Consider the following 13,947-nt stretch of genomic DNA (forward strand, 5'->3'; position numbering starts at 1 on the left):
GAAATGACAACAAACTCGACGTAATTTGATGTTTCAGGTTTTTCAAAGTAAATCTACATATTTACAGTTTTTATTATCATTATTCTTCATGTGAGTGAAAATATTACTTCATCTGATGTCCTGATGAAGAATCATCGCTTCAATAAAAGTCCAACAGAAATCCTCTTCAGTGTGTCCAACCTTCAGGGACGTTATTTAAGGACTGTTTGTCTTGAATGAGTCTTAATGTCAGACTGAAACAGAAGATCAAAGCAGGAGGTGGCGATGGGCCGACAGTGACGTCTAAACATTCTGAGCAAGTATTTGTCACGTTTTGAGAATAAAGTTAGAAAAGATGGATTGTTTGGGGGGAATTTTCCTGAAGAATGAAGAATGAAGAATGACGTGACGCTTGTCGTCTGGACGTCAGAGCAGCGTCTTCGTCCTTCCCAGTGACAGACGTCAGACTGTCTGAACACCAGAGACATGAAGACAGAAGCTTCTTCACGTCTCTGCTCCACACAGATTCACACATTTAACTTCACTGCTTCACCTGAAGCTCGACGAGTCCGTGACACGTCAGTGTCGCTGACGGGCTGTGAACTGAAGGTCATGAAGAAGAAGGAAGCTGCTCTGGTTTCTGAACAAAAACACACTTTCAGAACTTCACTCGCTCATTTGGGTCAAACTAAGCAGGTTTGATCAGTTATTTATTTATTTACTGCTAACTGGCTGAAAAACGGCCGGACCACAAGCGTCAGTCACCTTCCAACCCCCTTCAGACAAGGCCACGCCCACTTCCACCTGATGACGTCCAGACAGGTGAGTTTCCATGGCAACAGCCCCTCCTTCTGCGGAGGCGCAGTGAGACGCTTGACCAGTTTTACTGTTAATCAGCAGGTTAACGGTTCATCCTGCAGGTGCTAACGGAGCTAACTGTTAGCAGTGAGGAGGAGGCCGGGCAGGAGGAGCACGCCGGTCAGGATTCCATGGCAACGCAGCCACCGTCAGGGTGAGTACTCAGCCAGTACTCAGTGAGTACTCAGTGTGTATTCCCTGTGTACTCAGTGTGTACTCAGCCAGTGCTCAGCAAATACTGTGTGTGTGCTCAGTGTGTACTCAGCGTGTACTCAGTAAAGTCTGCAGGTCTTCGGGCAGCGAGCTAACGATGGAGTCTATAAAGGTGTCCAGTTTGTCCAAAACGCCGTCCTTCACCTGCAGCTGCTGCCGTCGCGCTTTAATCTGAAAATCACAGTCAGGGCGGTCAGAATCACACTTCCTGTCTCCAACTGTGACATCACAGACAATCATGAGTGATCAGGATCAGGTCGGTCGTTTGGGTTAAAGAACATTCTAGAAATCCAGATTTTGAGGTGAAGTGAAACACGTCTTCCTCTCTGTGCCTTTATTTTTACATTTTGGGTTTTCCTCTTCCCTCAAACGTTTCTCACACGGTGACCCGCAGACACTCACCAGTTTCTCTCTGAGCTTCAGAATCAGGTCGACGATCTCCACCTCGGACTTGTCTTTGGTCCAGCCCAGCAGGTCCTGCAGAGGCCAGAACATCAGGTCATCCACAGGCACACAGTAAGAGCTGAGTGAGCACACAAAGGGACTCACGGCGTCGCAGATGACCTCCAGGTGAAGACTCTCCAGTTTCTGGGTCATCTCTCTGTGTCGATGTCGATACCATCCGTCAAAGTTCGGGGACCTGAAGAACTTCCTGTCAACAGTTCAAAACAACAAAGATGCTGACTTGTCGTTAAAACTCGTCCGGGAACAGGAAGGCCCGCCCCCCAAAAAACACCTGACGTGATTTTTGCTAATCGGACCGAAGCCGCATGTGGAGGTCGTCTTAGAGATGTGAGCAGTCTGAGCGAAGCTTCCTGAAGACACATAATGGCTTTGTGTCCCGTAGACACCTGGCTGACTCACCTGTACAGCCCCATCCAATCACCTTTGAGCACTGAGGTGAGCTGAGGCCCGGTCTGATCCAGAGTGGACATGAACTCATCCTGGCTGAAGGGTCGAATCTGAGGAGGAGTCTGAACACACAGACAGAGGATGAACCAGGTGACGTCTCTGAGCTGCTGACATCACTGTGAGGTCATCACTCATGAGCCACTTCCTGTTTACCTTCCAGGGTGTCACTGATCTCTGCAGGGGCATCAGGCTCGCCATGTACCGCTCCTGACAGACAAGACGCAGGGTTTACACTCAGTACAGGAGGGTCAGATTTCCTGCTCTCTGATTGGACAAACCGGACGAGTCATCACATCATTAGAAATGTTTTTTTTTTTTTTCTCGTGTTGGAGCGATCTGATTGGCTGTTTTCTCACCAGCGGGATGATGAAGCTCTGCGTGAGCTCTAACAGGTGTCTCCTCAGGATGGCGCTCTGAACCTCTGAGGGTCTCTTCCTCTGAATACCCTGAAGACACACACAGGTTTCTATGACTGCGTTCGCTAAAGGAACGTCTTCAGGTGTGGACATGTTGGCGTTTGTTCACCTTCAGCAGCCTTTTAATCAGAATCTTGTCTTTGTGTAGAAACGTCTTGTACGCAGTGTAGATCCCTGCAGACAGGAAGTCAACAGGAAGTCAACAGGAAGTCAACCCTTATTACCAGACAACAGGATTCGATTCTCATTGGACTCGTGAATAAAGTCTGTCAGGTCACCTGGTTTAGTGTCGAGTGTCTTCAGTTTGGACAGTTTCTTCACTTTCACCTGTTTAGGTAAATCACCTGAAAGAGAGGCGGATACAGGTGTGCTATTATTTGACCACTGTGACTCCATGAACCTGGTTCACACCTGAGGAGGACGTTCAGAGTTGTCTTGTTTTGTTACCTGCCATCTTGATTTCTCCCAGTCGGACCACGTGAGGCCAGTTCTGAAAAGTCTTGATGAAGAACGGATTGGTGACGCCCAGAACCACGTTAGGTCTGCAGAGGACAGACAGACAGACAGGTGAGTCCAGACAGACAGGTGGGTGCAGACAGACAGGTGGGTGCAGACAGGTGTTCCAGGTGAGCGTGGCACTCACGGGGCCTGGGTCCTGGTGGTGTACTCTCTGAACTCGGTGTCGTGGATGGTGAAATATGGACGAAAGTCGCAGCAGAACTTCAGAGGACTGATGGAACTGAGAGAGGACACTCTGTTACCACGGTAACAACATGAACACTGCTCTCTGATTGGCTGCCAGCAGCTCATTAAGCGTCACAGTTTCAGGTCAGACATGTTTGTTTTCTGGTTTTTGTGTCCAGCTCAGAAGGATTAATGATGAATGTTGTTTCCATGATGTCGGGTTCAGACTTCATGATGTCAGTCCGATGACACGCACGGCGCCAGGAACCAAAATGGCCGCCGGGCGCGGCAGTTACTGGTTTCGAGGATCCTGCAGTCTGAACCCGACATGTTCGAGCAGCTGATTAAACGTGTGACATCACAGCCTGACCCCTCCTCCTGAACCTGCTCCGGACCAATGAGAAGTCCTGATTAAACGCAGTCATGTGACCCTCCTGATTATCTTCTGGTCACTGTGCTGAGCTGTGGTTCTGGTTTCTATTCACTGGACTGTCGGTCAGTCCAGAACCTTGAACTGGTCACACTGGGACTCCTTCAGAATAAAATGCTTCTTTGTCCTGATACTTTCAAACACTTTGTTACATTTGATGAGATAAATGTGAGATTTTATTGTGAAGTTTTGGGCCTGAATATCTAAATAATCCAGTTTGAGAATGAAAACAGTTTAAATCTCAGGAAGAGTTCTGATTGGCTGTTCAGTTACCTGACAAGAGCCAGCACGGTCTCCGACGAGATGGTGGGAGACGGCGCCATGACGACCAGCGGTTCCCCTAGCAACATGAGCTCCCAGAGGATCTGCAGGTGGATCAGGACGGACTGGAAGCACCTGAGCAGAGGTCAAAGGTCATGAGCTCATTTGTGTTTTCACCTTCTTTTCTCTTCTTATGACACAAACACCACAAACTGCTTCACTTTGTTCGTTTATTCTGTCAGTAAACTTTCTGTTGGACTCGTCTCAGCTGAGGAGGAAGACAGAGGAGGACAGGACAGAGACGGACCTGAACAGGTCCAGTTCGTGGATGCTGGGCAGCAGAGTCGGAGCCGGAAGGAGATCCTGAGGAGATAAAGTCAAACTTTACGGTTCATCACACTCAGCGTGGTCACACAGAGTCACTTCCTGTTCCTGACCTCTCGAGCCGTCTGTCTCACTGGACTTCCTCCTGGTTTGTCTGTTTTTGAAGGAATCCGGACCTGAAAATAAAGCACAGGAACACCTTTATGTTCCTCACAGACTGAAAGTACATGAGGCTGTTCATGTAGGACAGACCACGCCCCTTTCTCCTCACCTGTAGGACCACGCCCATCACTGGCAGGTTGAGGGTCAGTCCAGGTACGGGTGAAGGCCATTGGTCGATCTCGTTACATACTGGGAGGACAAGACATCAGGCGACATTTCAGCAGTGAAGTCATAATTTATTCTTGTTCTGATTCGTCCGTGTTATGATGTAGCATGACATCACCTGCTTCCAGGCAGGGCTCCAGCTTCTCGAAGAACTCGGGAGCGACGATCTGCAGCAGCGAGTGGAACAGGTGAGTGTACGGTAACCTGGATATCAGCACCAGAGACTGGAAGACAGAGTCACATGACCACGCAGGTGTCAGTCACACGTTACATGACCACACGGCTGGAGTGAACAGGCGTTAGTGTATAAACAGGTGTGAACAGGTGTGAACAGGTGTGCCTCTGACCTTCTGGAAGTATCCTCTCTTCACAGAAACATCCTTCACTTGTCTGAAATAGACGTAACCAAAGAAATGGGACGCTTCAGTCTGTAGAGACAAAGAGAGACAAATTATGACATCATGAAGAGAGGATGAGGATGATGATGAGGATGATGAGGATGAGGATGCCGACAGCGTTTTTCTCTGAGCTCTTCAGAGTGAATCTGAATTCCTTCTGTCAATCAAATATGATCAAACCGCTCCGTCCTGATGTCATAATTATTTATCGTTTCAGTCAAAGGGCCTGTCATCGTCCAATCAAATACCATCCTGTGACCTCTGACAGGAAACCAGTCCTCTGCTGAGACGTTTGATGATCCAGACAACCTGATCAATAACCAATCAGTGTGTTTTCTCACCTGCAGGGTGGCGGGGGCGTCTCTGTTGTAAACGTCCTCTCTGAACCTCGAAGCTCTGCGACCAACCGACTGACGTAATCTGAAGCTGAACTGAGTGTCCCCGAGGCATCCTGGGAAATGAAGTAACACAGGTCTCACCTTTGACCTCTGAGGCTTCTCTTACACAGAACCACTCAGTGTTACTCAGACGGCTGACTTTACCTGAGTATGAGTCAGGGAAGGACAGGTAGCAGATGCTGGTTTTCTGACAACAAATCACAAAGACATGTGATCAATAAATCTAGAATCAATACATCCATTATCATCCAACACAGTGAACACAAAGGTTCGAACGTTACCTCCTTTTCTGTGAGTTTCACATCGTGAGGAAACATCAGCTGAAACAGAAAGAAAGACGTCATCAGATTCAACGTGTTCCTACCTGTCAAACACCTGAGCTGAACTGTAACGTTCACGCCGGCCTTCCTTCCTTCATCTACTTCATCTTCACATAAAATCTAAAGTGAGTCCCTCTTTTATTCCAGCAACCATCTGATTGATTGATAAGACTTCATTGATCCCACTGAGCAGCAGCAGTCTGAATTAAGTAAAAACTCATGAAGGTTGAGGCACCTTCACAATGAAGAATAATACGACAGAGAAAAGACTCAAACCAAACTCCATTCAAATTTATATTTATATAAATTATAAACTTTCACTTTCTAATTTTAACAAATCCCGAGATAATAACGTTCCCTTCGGCCTCCAAATCATCGTTTCACCACGAGGCATTTCAACAAAACACCTATTTTATTCCCACAACCATCTGAGAGGAGGCAGCAAAGAAAATGAAGAATTTAGGACGTTTCTAATTCCTAAATGTTATTTGGCAGAAGAGATAAACGCCGAACTGAACAACAGATTTTGACTTGTTATTGGTTCCAGAATACAAACTGGGAGGTATGTATTTGAAAAATCGGCTGTTTAAAAAAAGGGTCATTTTTTGAACAGAGTTTGGTCCACCTGTCACTGCACTACGGGGACGTGTGTGGATGTGGTCCCTGAGCATCGGCTGAACGATTCCCGCTGCTCCACCAAACAGTCTGTTCGGGTCATTTATCCCAGTTTTATCTTATCCTGGCGATAATCGATGCTAACGATGCTAAGCTAACACCGCTCCGTACCTCTATGGCTTGTCCGAGCTCCAGGTCGAAGGTAACGACACACGCACACTCTATCCAGGAGGAGAAGCGGGCCCACGGACACCGGCCGTCCCCGCTGTCCGCCGCCTCCTCATGTCCCGGAGAACCGGGGCCGTCCAAAGGGTTCATCACGACCGGATCAGAGCTCCGCGACCTCCACGGCGCATCCTCCGGTCCTCCATCACAGTGAGGCTGCCGACACAGAGCGAGTGTCCCGGAGGGTGTGAGGCCTGTGGAGACCTCTGCTGGACACCAGAGGACACTGCGCCAACGTGCAGCGCAGGTGCTTTATTTATCTTCATTAAGAGCTGAAGACCACAAACACAAATATATTCTCCACGGCTGGTTTTCTTTTGTATCTTTCGAATTTGTTCTTTTTCTAAAACAAGCAGATTTCCCAGCGTGGGATCAATCTTATCTTATCTTATCTTATCTTATCTACACAGATGAAGATTAAGAGTTTGATTCTAAACACAGTGCAGACGAAGGGTTTAATTTCAGTGGAGTAAGTTTAAGTCATTTCAGTCAAAGCTATGATACATTTTAAAAGACATTTTGTCTTTGCTGTTTCTTCATGTCGCACAACCTCGAAATCTACCACACATTATTTTATATAGAAGTGCTTCTGTTATGCTGAGTCTTATTTTGAAAAGGCCGGTGCCGGAAGTGTCACAGAGCACGTTCCGGTGGTTACCCGGCTGGCAGTTGGACAGCCGCTTCAGTCTCCCTGTTGTCACAGGACAGATCAACATGGCTTCAGACCCGTGCTCCTTCTCCTCCTTCACCAGGTGCGTCACCAAGCACCTGAACCTGTCCCTCCACCTGGACTTCGACAGACACGTCATTCGAGCCAAGGTGGAGCTCACCGTGGAGGCTCTCGAGGACCGTTTCTCTGCTCTGGTAATGTTAACGGAGCCCGGTGCTCTGCTCTCATACAGCTGCATGTTAGCCCCAAAGCTAACGGCTCATTCATTCAGTAGAAAACGAGCTGAGTTCCGTCATTTCCCATGGTGTTTGTGGTCAGTGAAGTGGTCATTTCATAAAGCAGAACTCCGCTTAAAACCTGATCATTTCCTCTTTTATATATTTTTATTTTTATTAGAAATGTGTGTGATCTCTGTCTCCACCTGACAGGCTATGCAGCTGGGACTGTTCAAGAGGGAAAAGTCAAATTCTAAAGAAATCTGACAAATAACTGATTGAATTGTTAGATAAGAAGTTTTTAAATCCTAAACTTTTTTTATTTAGTTCATTTGTTTATCTAGTTAGATTTCATTCTAACATCTAAATGAAGACTTTTTCACTGATGGTTAAACTCAATGTCTAACCCCTAAACCTAATCCTAATCCTAACCTAATCCTAACTTCAGGTTTAATGAGGTCAGTAAATAAATCGTCAGATTTGAAGTTTGCAGCAGTTTATTGGAGTTCAGCAGCTCCTAAACGCTGAGATTTCATTTCAATAACTGATCTGATTGATCAGTCAAATCCATGTGAAACTTTCTGTGACCGTCAGCTGTTTGTTAAAAAATCCTTTCTTCATGTGTAGAAACACATGCTGACACGTTGTTAGAGAGACGTTAAATTCCCCTGTTTTAGAATGGAGTTTGGTGTGACTCCATGTTTTCAGACAGACTGAAGTTATTGTGTGATCCTGGACTTTGACTTGAAGGCCAGAATCCAGTCAACCAGGTGTGCTCACCTGCAGTCAGAGTGTTTCTCAGTGTACAGCAGAGCTGACTTTGTTTCTCTGAAGTTTCGTGAAATGAACCTGCTTGTCCAAAGACCAAAGTCTCTTGTGATTCTGTTGATGGTGAACGTCTCATTCCGTGTTTTTATACCTGTGCAGGTGTAATTCTTTACATTTCCTGTATCAACAGTTGAAGAAATACTTTGAAACAAAAGCTTTAATCTCTATTTTTCAGCGGAGTCAAGATTTAAGACAGATTAAATGTAGTAGGTTGGACTTTGATCTTAGGCCTGATTTGTCAGTGCAGGTATGCAGAATGAGGTCAGAGAGGGACAGGTGAGTGTTTATCTGCAGGTATGTCTCAGGTCTGATCGTGCTGACTCGGCAGGGCTGACATTAATCTCAGCATTAGTTAAAGTGTCTTTTTATCTGCCGCAGACTTTGGACACCAGAGACCTGAAGATCGTCTCTGTGAATGCTAATGGACAAGCGGCCCGGTTTACTATGGGCCCCAAACACAGCTTCAAGGGGACGCCGCTGGACATCGCGCTGCCCTTTGACCTCTCCAGGTGACCTCTTCTTCTCTTTCCTCATGTAACATTTTTTCAAAACAAGGTGCTGTTAACGTTTTTGTGTTGTGGACCAATCAGAGGGCAGCATGTGATCGTGGAGGTGACCTATGAGACGTCTCCGTCAGCGTCGGCTCTGCAGTGGCTCACACCTGAACAGACTGCTGGGAAGAAACAGCCGTACCTGTTCAGCCAGTGTCAGGTGTGTGTGCTCGTTTTCAGTCTGTCTCAGGTCCAGAGTGTCCCAGGTCCAGTCTGTCTCAGGTCCAGAGTGTCTCAGGTCCAGTCTGTCTCAGGTTCAGTCTGTCTCAGGTCCAGAGTGTCTCAGGTCCAGTCTGTCTCAGGTTCAGTCTGTCTCAGGTCCAGAGTGTCTCAGGTCCAGAGTGTCTCAGGTTCAGTCTGTCTCAGGTTCAGTCTGTCTCAGGTTCAGTCTGTCTCAGGTTCAGAGGCGATGGACAGCTGTGTGAGACAGCGTCTTGTGTAAGTCAGTTTTCAGACGTTTCAACAGGAGTTAAAGTTTCTTCATCTCAGACGTTTCTCAGTTTGTTCTCTAAACTGGTTTTTCTTTCCAAACCAGTGTCCTGGTTCCTGTTTCTTGTGGTTTTAGGTTGAACGTTCTTTCAGAGTGTCTTCAGTGACGGCTGCCTGTTGACAGGAAGTAGTTTACTCTGAGACCCTGAAGACGTCCTCTGTGAATCCATGTCAGTGTGTGTACGAATGAAAACAGATCAACGTGTGTGTGTGTGTGTGTCTGTGTGTCTGTGTGTCTGTGTGTGTGTCTGTGTGTCTGTGTGTGTGTCTGTGTCCTGACTGAGTCCCTGTGTTTTGTCTTACAGGCTCATCACTGCAGGAGTATGATTCCCTGTCAGGACAGTCCATCTGTCAAACACACCTACTACGCTCAGGTAACACACACACACACACCTGTTGAGCTGTGCGCCTGCAGGCAGTGATGTCACTCCTCAGGTGTGGTTGTTTGTTATGTCTCTAGGGTGACCTGTGTGTTGTCCCTCAGGTGTGACTGTGTTTCGTCTCTCAGGTGTCTGTACCTAAAGACCTGGTGGCTGTGATGAGTGCGATGAGGGACGGACAGGAAGTTGACCCTCAGGACAGTAACCGTATCGTGTACAGGTTCAGACAGCCGGTCAGTCCGCTGCTCTGTCATTTGAATCAGTGAACTTTATTCACATTTAACGTTAACGACCCACACTTCACCTTGACCTTTGACCTTTGTCCACAGGTGCCCATGCCTTCTTACCTGATTGCCATTGTTGTTGGAGCTCTGGAGAGCAGGTACTGTCAGTCTCACCTGTTCACTGATGTCATCATGTCACCTGGAGCAGGTAAACAGTGCTTCTGTGCTCTGATTGGTTGACAGGGAGATCGGGCCGAGGTCCAGAGTCTGGTCTGAGAGCGAGTTTGTGGACAAAGCAGCATTTGAGTTCTCTGAGGTGAATCACATGGAACCCTGCAGAACCTGAAAGCCACAGTACACACACACACGCACACACGCACACACACACACACACACACACACACACGTACACACCGGACGCTTGGTTTCAGATGGTCTCTCGCTGTCTCAGACAGAGACCATGTTGAAGACGGCTGAGGACCTGGCGGGACCGTATGTTTGGGGTCAGTACGACATCCTGGTTCTTCCTCCATCGTTCCCCTATGGAGGAATGGAGAACCCCTGCCTGACCTTCGCCACGCCCACATTACTGGTATCTATAGCAACACGCTGACGATCATTAGTGACGTCCTCACAGGTGACTGTCGATCAGCTGTTTACTGTGTCTGTCTCTTTACAGGCAGGAGACAAGTCTCTGTCCAACGTGAGTCCAAGTCCTCCTTTTAAAACTCTGCCAGCCTTCATGTCAGTAAATGTTCATGTGTTCATCCGTGTTCACCTGGCCGTGTTCTCGCCGTCAGGTGATCGCTCATGAGATCTCCCACAGCTGGACCGGTAATCTGGTGACCAATAAGACGTGGGAACACTTCTGGTAAACAGACACGGCCGCCGTCCTCTTTAATAAAGACATGAGAAAGAAGCGTCAGAGGGTTCGATGGAGCCGCTCGCCTCTCCTGTAACGTTCCATCCAATCAGAAAACAGTGTTTGATTAACAGATGAAAGAAGCTCATTTTAGATCTGATCGATAAAGATCTCTGAAGACAAACTGTCCCATGTGTCTCTGAGTGAGGACCGCCAGCAAGACGCTTCCTCACATTAAAAAGTGACAGGAAATACACACAAACAAGTCACATGATCGGCACACAAAAGGATGTCATGTGACTGCTGAAACGTCCTGCCGGAGTTACTTCCTGTCACTTTTTCCAGCTGATGATTGGATGAACAGGAAGCCTGGCTGTTTTTCTTTTGTTTTAATATTCCACTGATTTTTATCGTTTTTTAAAGATGATTTTATTTTGAAGGAGTGACGACTTCCTGTTGTTGCCTTCAGGTTGAACGAGGGTCACACCGTGTACCTGGAGAGGATGATTGGCAGGTGTATGAACAGTGAGCAGTTCCGACAGTTTAAAGCCATGGGGGGCTGGAAGGACCTGCAGGACTCGGTGAGGCCCTGAACCAGAACCTGAACTTGAACCAGAACCTGAACCTAGCTGTGTTCTCATCTGGTTTTATTGTCTTTTGATTTTTAATATTTGTATTTTGTTCCAGACTTTCTTGTCAAACATTTGGTACTACTTGATCGAAGCAGCTTGTATGTTTCTTCTTCTGGTGTTTCTTACCTGTCTGCATCATCACTCAGGTGAACACCTTTGGAGCCAACAACCCTCTGACCAACCTGGTCCCCAGCCTGCAGGACGTCGACCCCGACGACGCCTTCTCCTCTGTGCCCTACGAGAAAGGCTTTGCTCTGCTGTACCACCTGGAGGAGCTGATGGGAGGGCCAGGTAACACCAGGACACACCTGGACACACCACAAACCGTCTGTCCCTACGCTATTCATTGACCTCTTGCTTGCTTGCTTGGTCTTCCTCAGAGGTGTTCATGGGTTTTGTGAAGTCATATATCCAGCTGTTTGCCTACAGCAGCGTCACTACAGACGAATGGAAGAACTACCTGTTCACCTACTTCAAAGACAAGGTGAGAAACACCTGAACGCTCAGCTGTGTCTGAGTTACCTCCGAGATCATGACAAACTCTGCAAGACGAGCCAAACACGTTCTGACTTTGTCTTTTTGTTGAGACTTCATGAGGCGTCCAGAGCGCGGGGCGTTCAGGAACTTCAATGAGTGTGGGTCGTTCAGGGACTTTCATGAGCGTGGGGCATTCAGGTGCTGCTTGCTGGTTCATTCTGTGGGTCAGAGCAGAAGTGTGGGATGCCTCTGGACAACATTCAGACCAAAGACGAGCGTGTCCTCAGTTTTGTTCCTGCTGTGTCAAACTGAATTCTGTCGGCTGACAAACATTCTTAACGACCTGCAGCAGGTTTGAAGGTAACGCTGAGCTGTGTTCATGCCTCTCAGGTGGACATCCTGAACAAAGTGGACTGGAACGCCTGGATGTTCACCCCCGGGATGCCTCCAGTCAAACCTCAGTGAGTGGATCCTGTCAGACCTCCATCAGGTCCTCTGGTCCTTTTAAAGCTGGTTGTTCTGATCTTCTTCCATCGTTGTGTTTCAGGTACGACACCACGCTGGCCGACGCCTGCATTGCTCTGAGCCAGAGATGGATCAAGGTAAGACCTGGACCTCATATGAACCTGTTTCATTGTTTTATTTTTTTTTTAACCAAACCTCTATCCTCTGCCCTCTTTCAGGCCAAAGACCAGGACCTGACCAACTTTAAGGAGTCTGATGTGAAGTCGCTGTCATCCCACCAGGTCATTGAGTTCCTGTCCCTGCTGCTTCAGGAGGTACACCACTTCACCTCACCACAGTCCACTTCACTTCAGTCCAGTTCAGTGACAGTCCACCTCACCAGTAGTTCACTTACACAGCAGTCCACCTGACCTTCAGTCCACTTCACCTAATCAACCCTTCACTTGCTCTTCCTTCAGGATCCTCTTCCTCTGACTCATGTGAAGAAGATGCAGGAGGTTTACGATCTCAACGCCTGCATGAACGCAGAGATCCGCTTCAGGTATGAGTCCACATCATGTCCTTCATTTTAAAGCCCCGCCCCTCCCTGGAAACCTCCTGATGATTGGCTGTTCTCCCTCCAGGTGGCTGAGGCTGTGTGTTCGGTCCAGGTGGGAGGAAGCCGTTCCCATGGCGCTGAAGATGGCAACAGAGCAGGGCAGGATGAAGTTCACCAGACCGCTCTTCAGGTATTTCTACTCTCGCTTCATGTTTCAGTGACTTATTTTTAGGATTTTCAATGTTTGACTCATGAATTCCGTTAAAGTGTTTCTGCTTTATTTTTCAGTTTGAGTATTTATCATTGTTCCTTTCTTTCAGAGAGGTGTTCAACTTCGACAAGTACCACGATGAAGCCGTCTCAGTGTTTCTGGCTAACAGAGCGGCGATGCACCCTGTCACCTCCGGACTGGTGGCCAAAGACCTGAAGGTGGACGCCAGCAGCACCACCAGTCTGTAACACCAGAAACCAGTCTGTAACACCAGAAACCAGTCTGTAAAACCAGTCTGAAACACCAGAAACCAGTCTGTAAAACCAGTATGTAACCAGTATTAATTCATGGATCAGCAGCAACTCTTCTTTCTTTGCTTCTGTTTTCAGTTTCTCAAACTGAATCAATAATTTGATGCTTTGGTTAAATTTTTTGTTTCCGTCTGTATAAATGTTTCATCTCAGGGCAGAAGAAGAAGAAGCAGAAGAGAAATATTGATTTCATAAATAAATAAAGTCACAAATAAAGAAATAAACTCTGCTGCTGTTCTGTTTCTGAAAACATGTTAAATATCATCATGAAACATCGAAGCTGAAAGATGTGTATGAAACTACAAAATAAAAGCATGAAGATGAACACATGACAACACAAACTGTTCATGTGTTCACGTTGGAGCTGCTGCTTTCACACTGGAACCAGTGTTCATGTGTTCATGCTGACGCTGACCATCAGCTGATAATGTCCAGAAGTAACTCTGATGAACATTACAGGATGTTTCGTTCGCTCGTGTTGTTCAAACCCACAGCCTCATGTGTTCACACTTCCTGTTGTTGTCATCAGTTATGGATCAATGATCAGTTTCAACATGGTCTGTTAACGTGAACCAACAGGAAGAGTTACAGCACAGACGCGTTGAACAAGAACGAGTATTACAAGTATATGAAGTATATGAAGTACTCACTGCAGCTGTTTGTCAAAAAAATGAAAAACCTGAGAATTTGCAGGAACCTCGTTTTCTTCCGTGGACGTTAGCTAGCTTAGCATC

At 47.1% G+C, this 13,947-nt stretch overlaps 2 protein-coding genes across 3 annotated transcripts; one reads left to right on the forward strand and one right to left on the reverse strand.

The window, feature by feature from the left end:
- Nucleotides 1–16: 16 nt before the first annotated feature.
- Nucleotides 17–6,543, reverse strand: dennd6b (DENN/MADD domain containing 6B). Of its 2 annotated transcripts, XM_076722748.1 has the most exons (20): nucleotides 6,307–6,543; nucleotides 5,482–5,520; nucleotides 5,345–5,387; nucleotides 5,144–5,253; nucleotides 4,752–4,832; nucleotides 4,523–4,628; nucleotides 4,349–4,428; nucleotides 4,191–4,253; nucleotides 4,061–4,116; nucleotides 3,766–3,888; nucleotides 3,022–3,117; nucleotides 2,826–2,920; nucleotides 2,657–2,722; nucleotides 2,488–2,552; nucleotides 2,319–2,408; nucleotides 2,116–2,169; nucleotides 1,915–2,024; nucleotides 1,600–1,702; nucleotides 1,453–1,527; nucleotides 17–1,221 (listed from the first exon to the last, which is right to left on the reverse strand). In XM_076722748.1, exons 1-20 carry the CDS (start codon nucleotides 6,451–6,453, stop codon nucleotides 1,099–1,101), a joined length of 1,725 nt encoding a protein of 574 aa, XP_076578863.1. In that variant the 5' UTR covers nucleotides 6,454–6,543; the 3' UTR covers nucleotides 17–1,098. The 2 variants fall into 2 exon arrangements, with proteins under 2 accessions (XP_076578863.1, XP_076578862.1); XM_076722747.1 differs by having other exon boundaries at nucleotides 23–1,221; nucleotides 1,453–1,702.
- Nucleotides 6,544–7,008: 465 nt separating this feature from the next.
- Nucleotides 7,009–13,442, forward strand: lta4h (leukotriene A4 hydrolase). The gene is made up of 19 exons (XM_076722746.1): nucleotides 7,009–7,224; nucleotides 8,452–8,582; nucleotides 8,664–8,784; nucleotides 9,419–9,487; nucleotides 9,622–9,726; nucleotides 9,823–9,875; nucleotides 9,961–10,033; nucleotides 10,169–10,309; nucleotides 10,397–10,420; nucleotides 10,518–10,588; nucleotides 11,049–11,160; nucleotides 11,358–11,502; nucleotides 11,592–11,695; nucleotides 12,079–12,149; nucleotides 12,236–12,290; nucleotides 12,372–12,467; nucleotides 12,612–12,694; nucleotides 12,777–12,881; nucleotides 13,012–13,442. Exons 1-19 carry the CDS (start codon nucleotides 7,075–7,077, stop codon nucleotides 13,148–13,150), a joined length of 1,848 nt encoding a protein of 615 aa, XP_076578861.1. The 5' UTR covers nucleotides 7,009–7,074; the 3' UTR covers nucleotides 13,151–13,442.
- The last annotated feature ends 505 nt before the right edge of the window (nucleotides 13,443–13,947 follow it).

This window comes from Chaetodon auriga, chromosome 22 (genome assembly GCF_051107435.1).
Source record: "Chaetodon auriga isolate fChaAug3 chromosome 22, fChaAug3.hap1, whole genome shotgun sequence".
Taxonomy (NCBI): Eukaryota; Metazoa; Chordata; class Actinopteri; order Chaetodontiformes; family Chaetodontidae; genus Chaetodon; species Chaetodon auriga.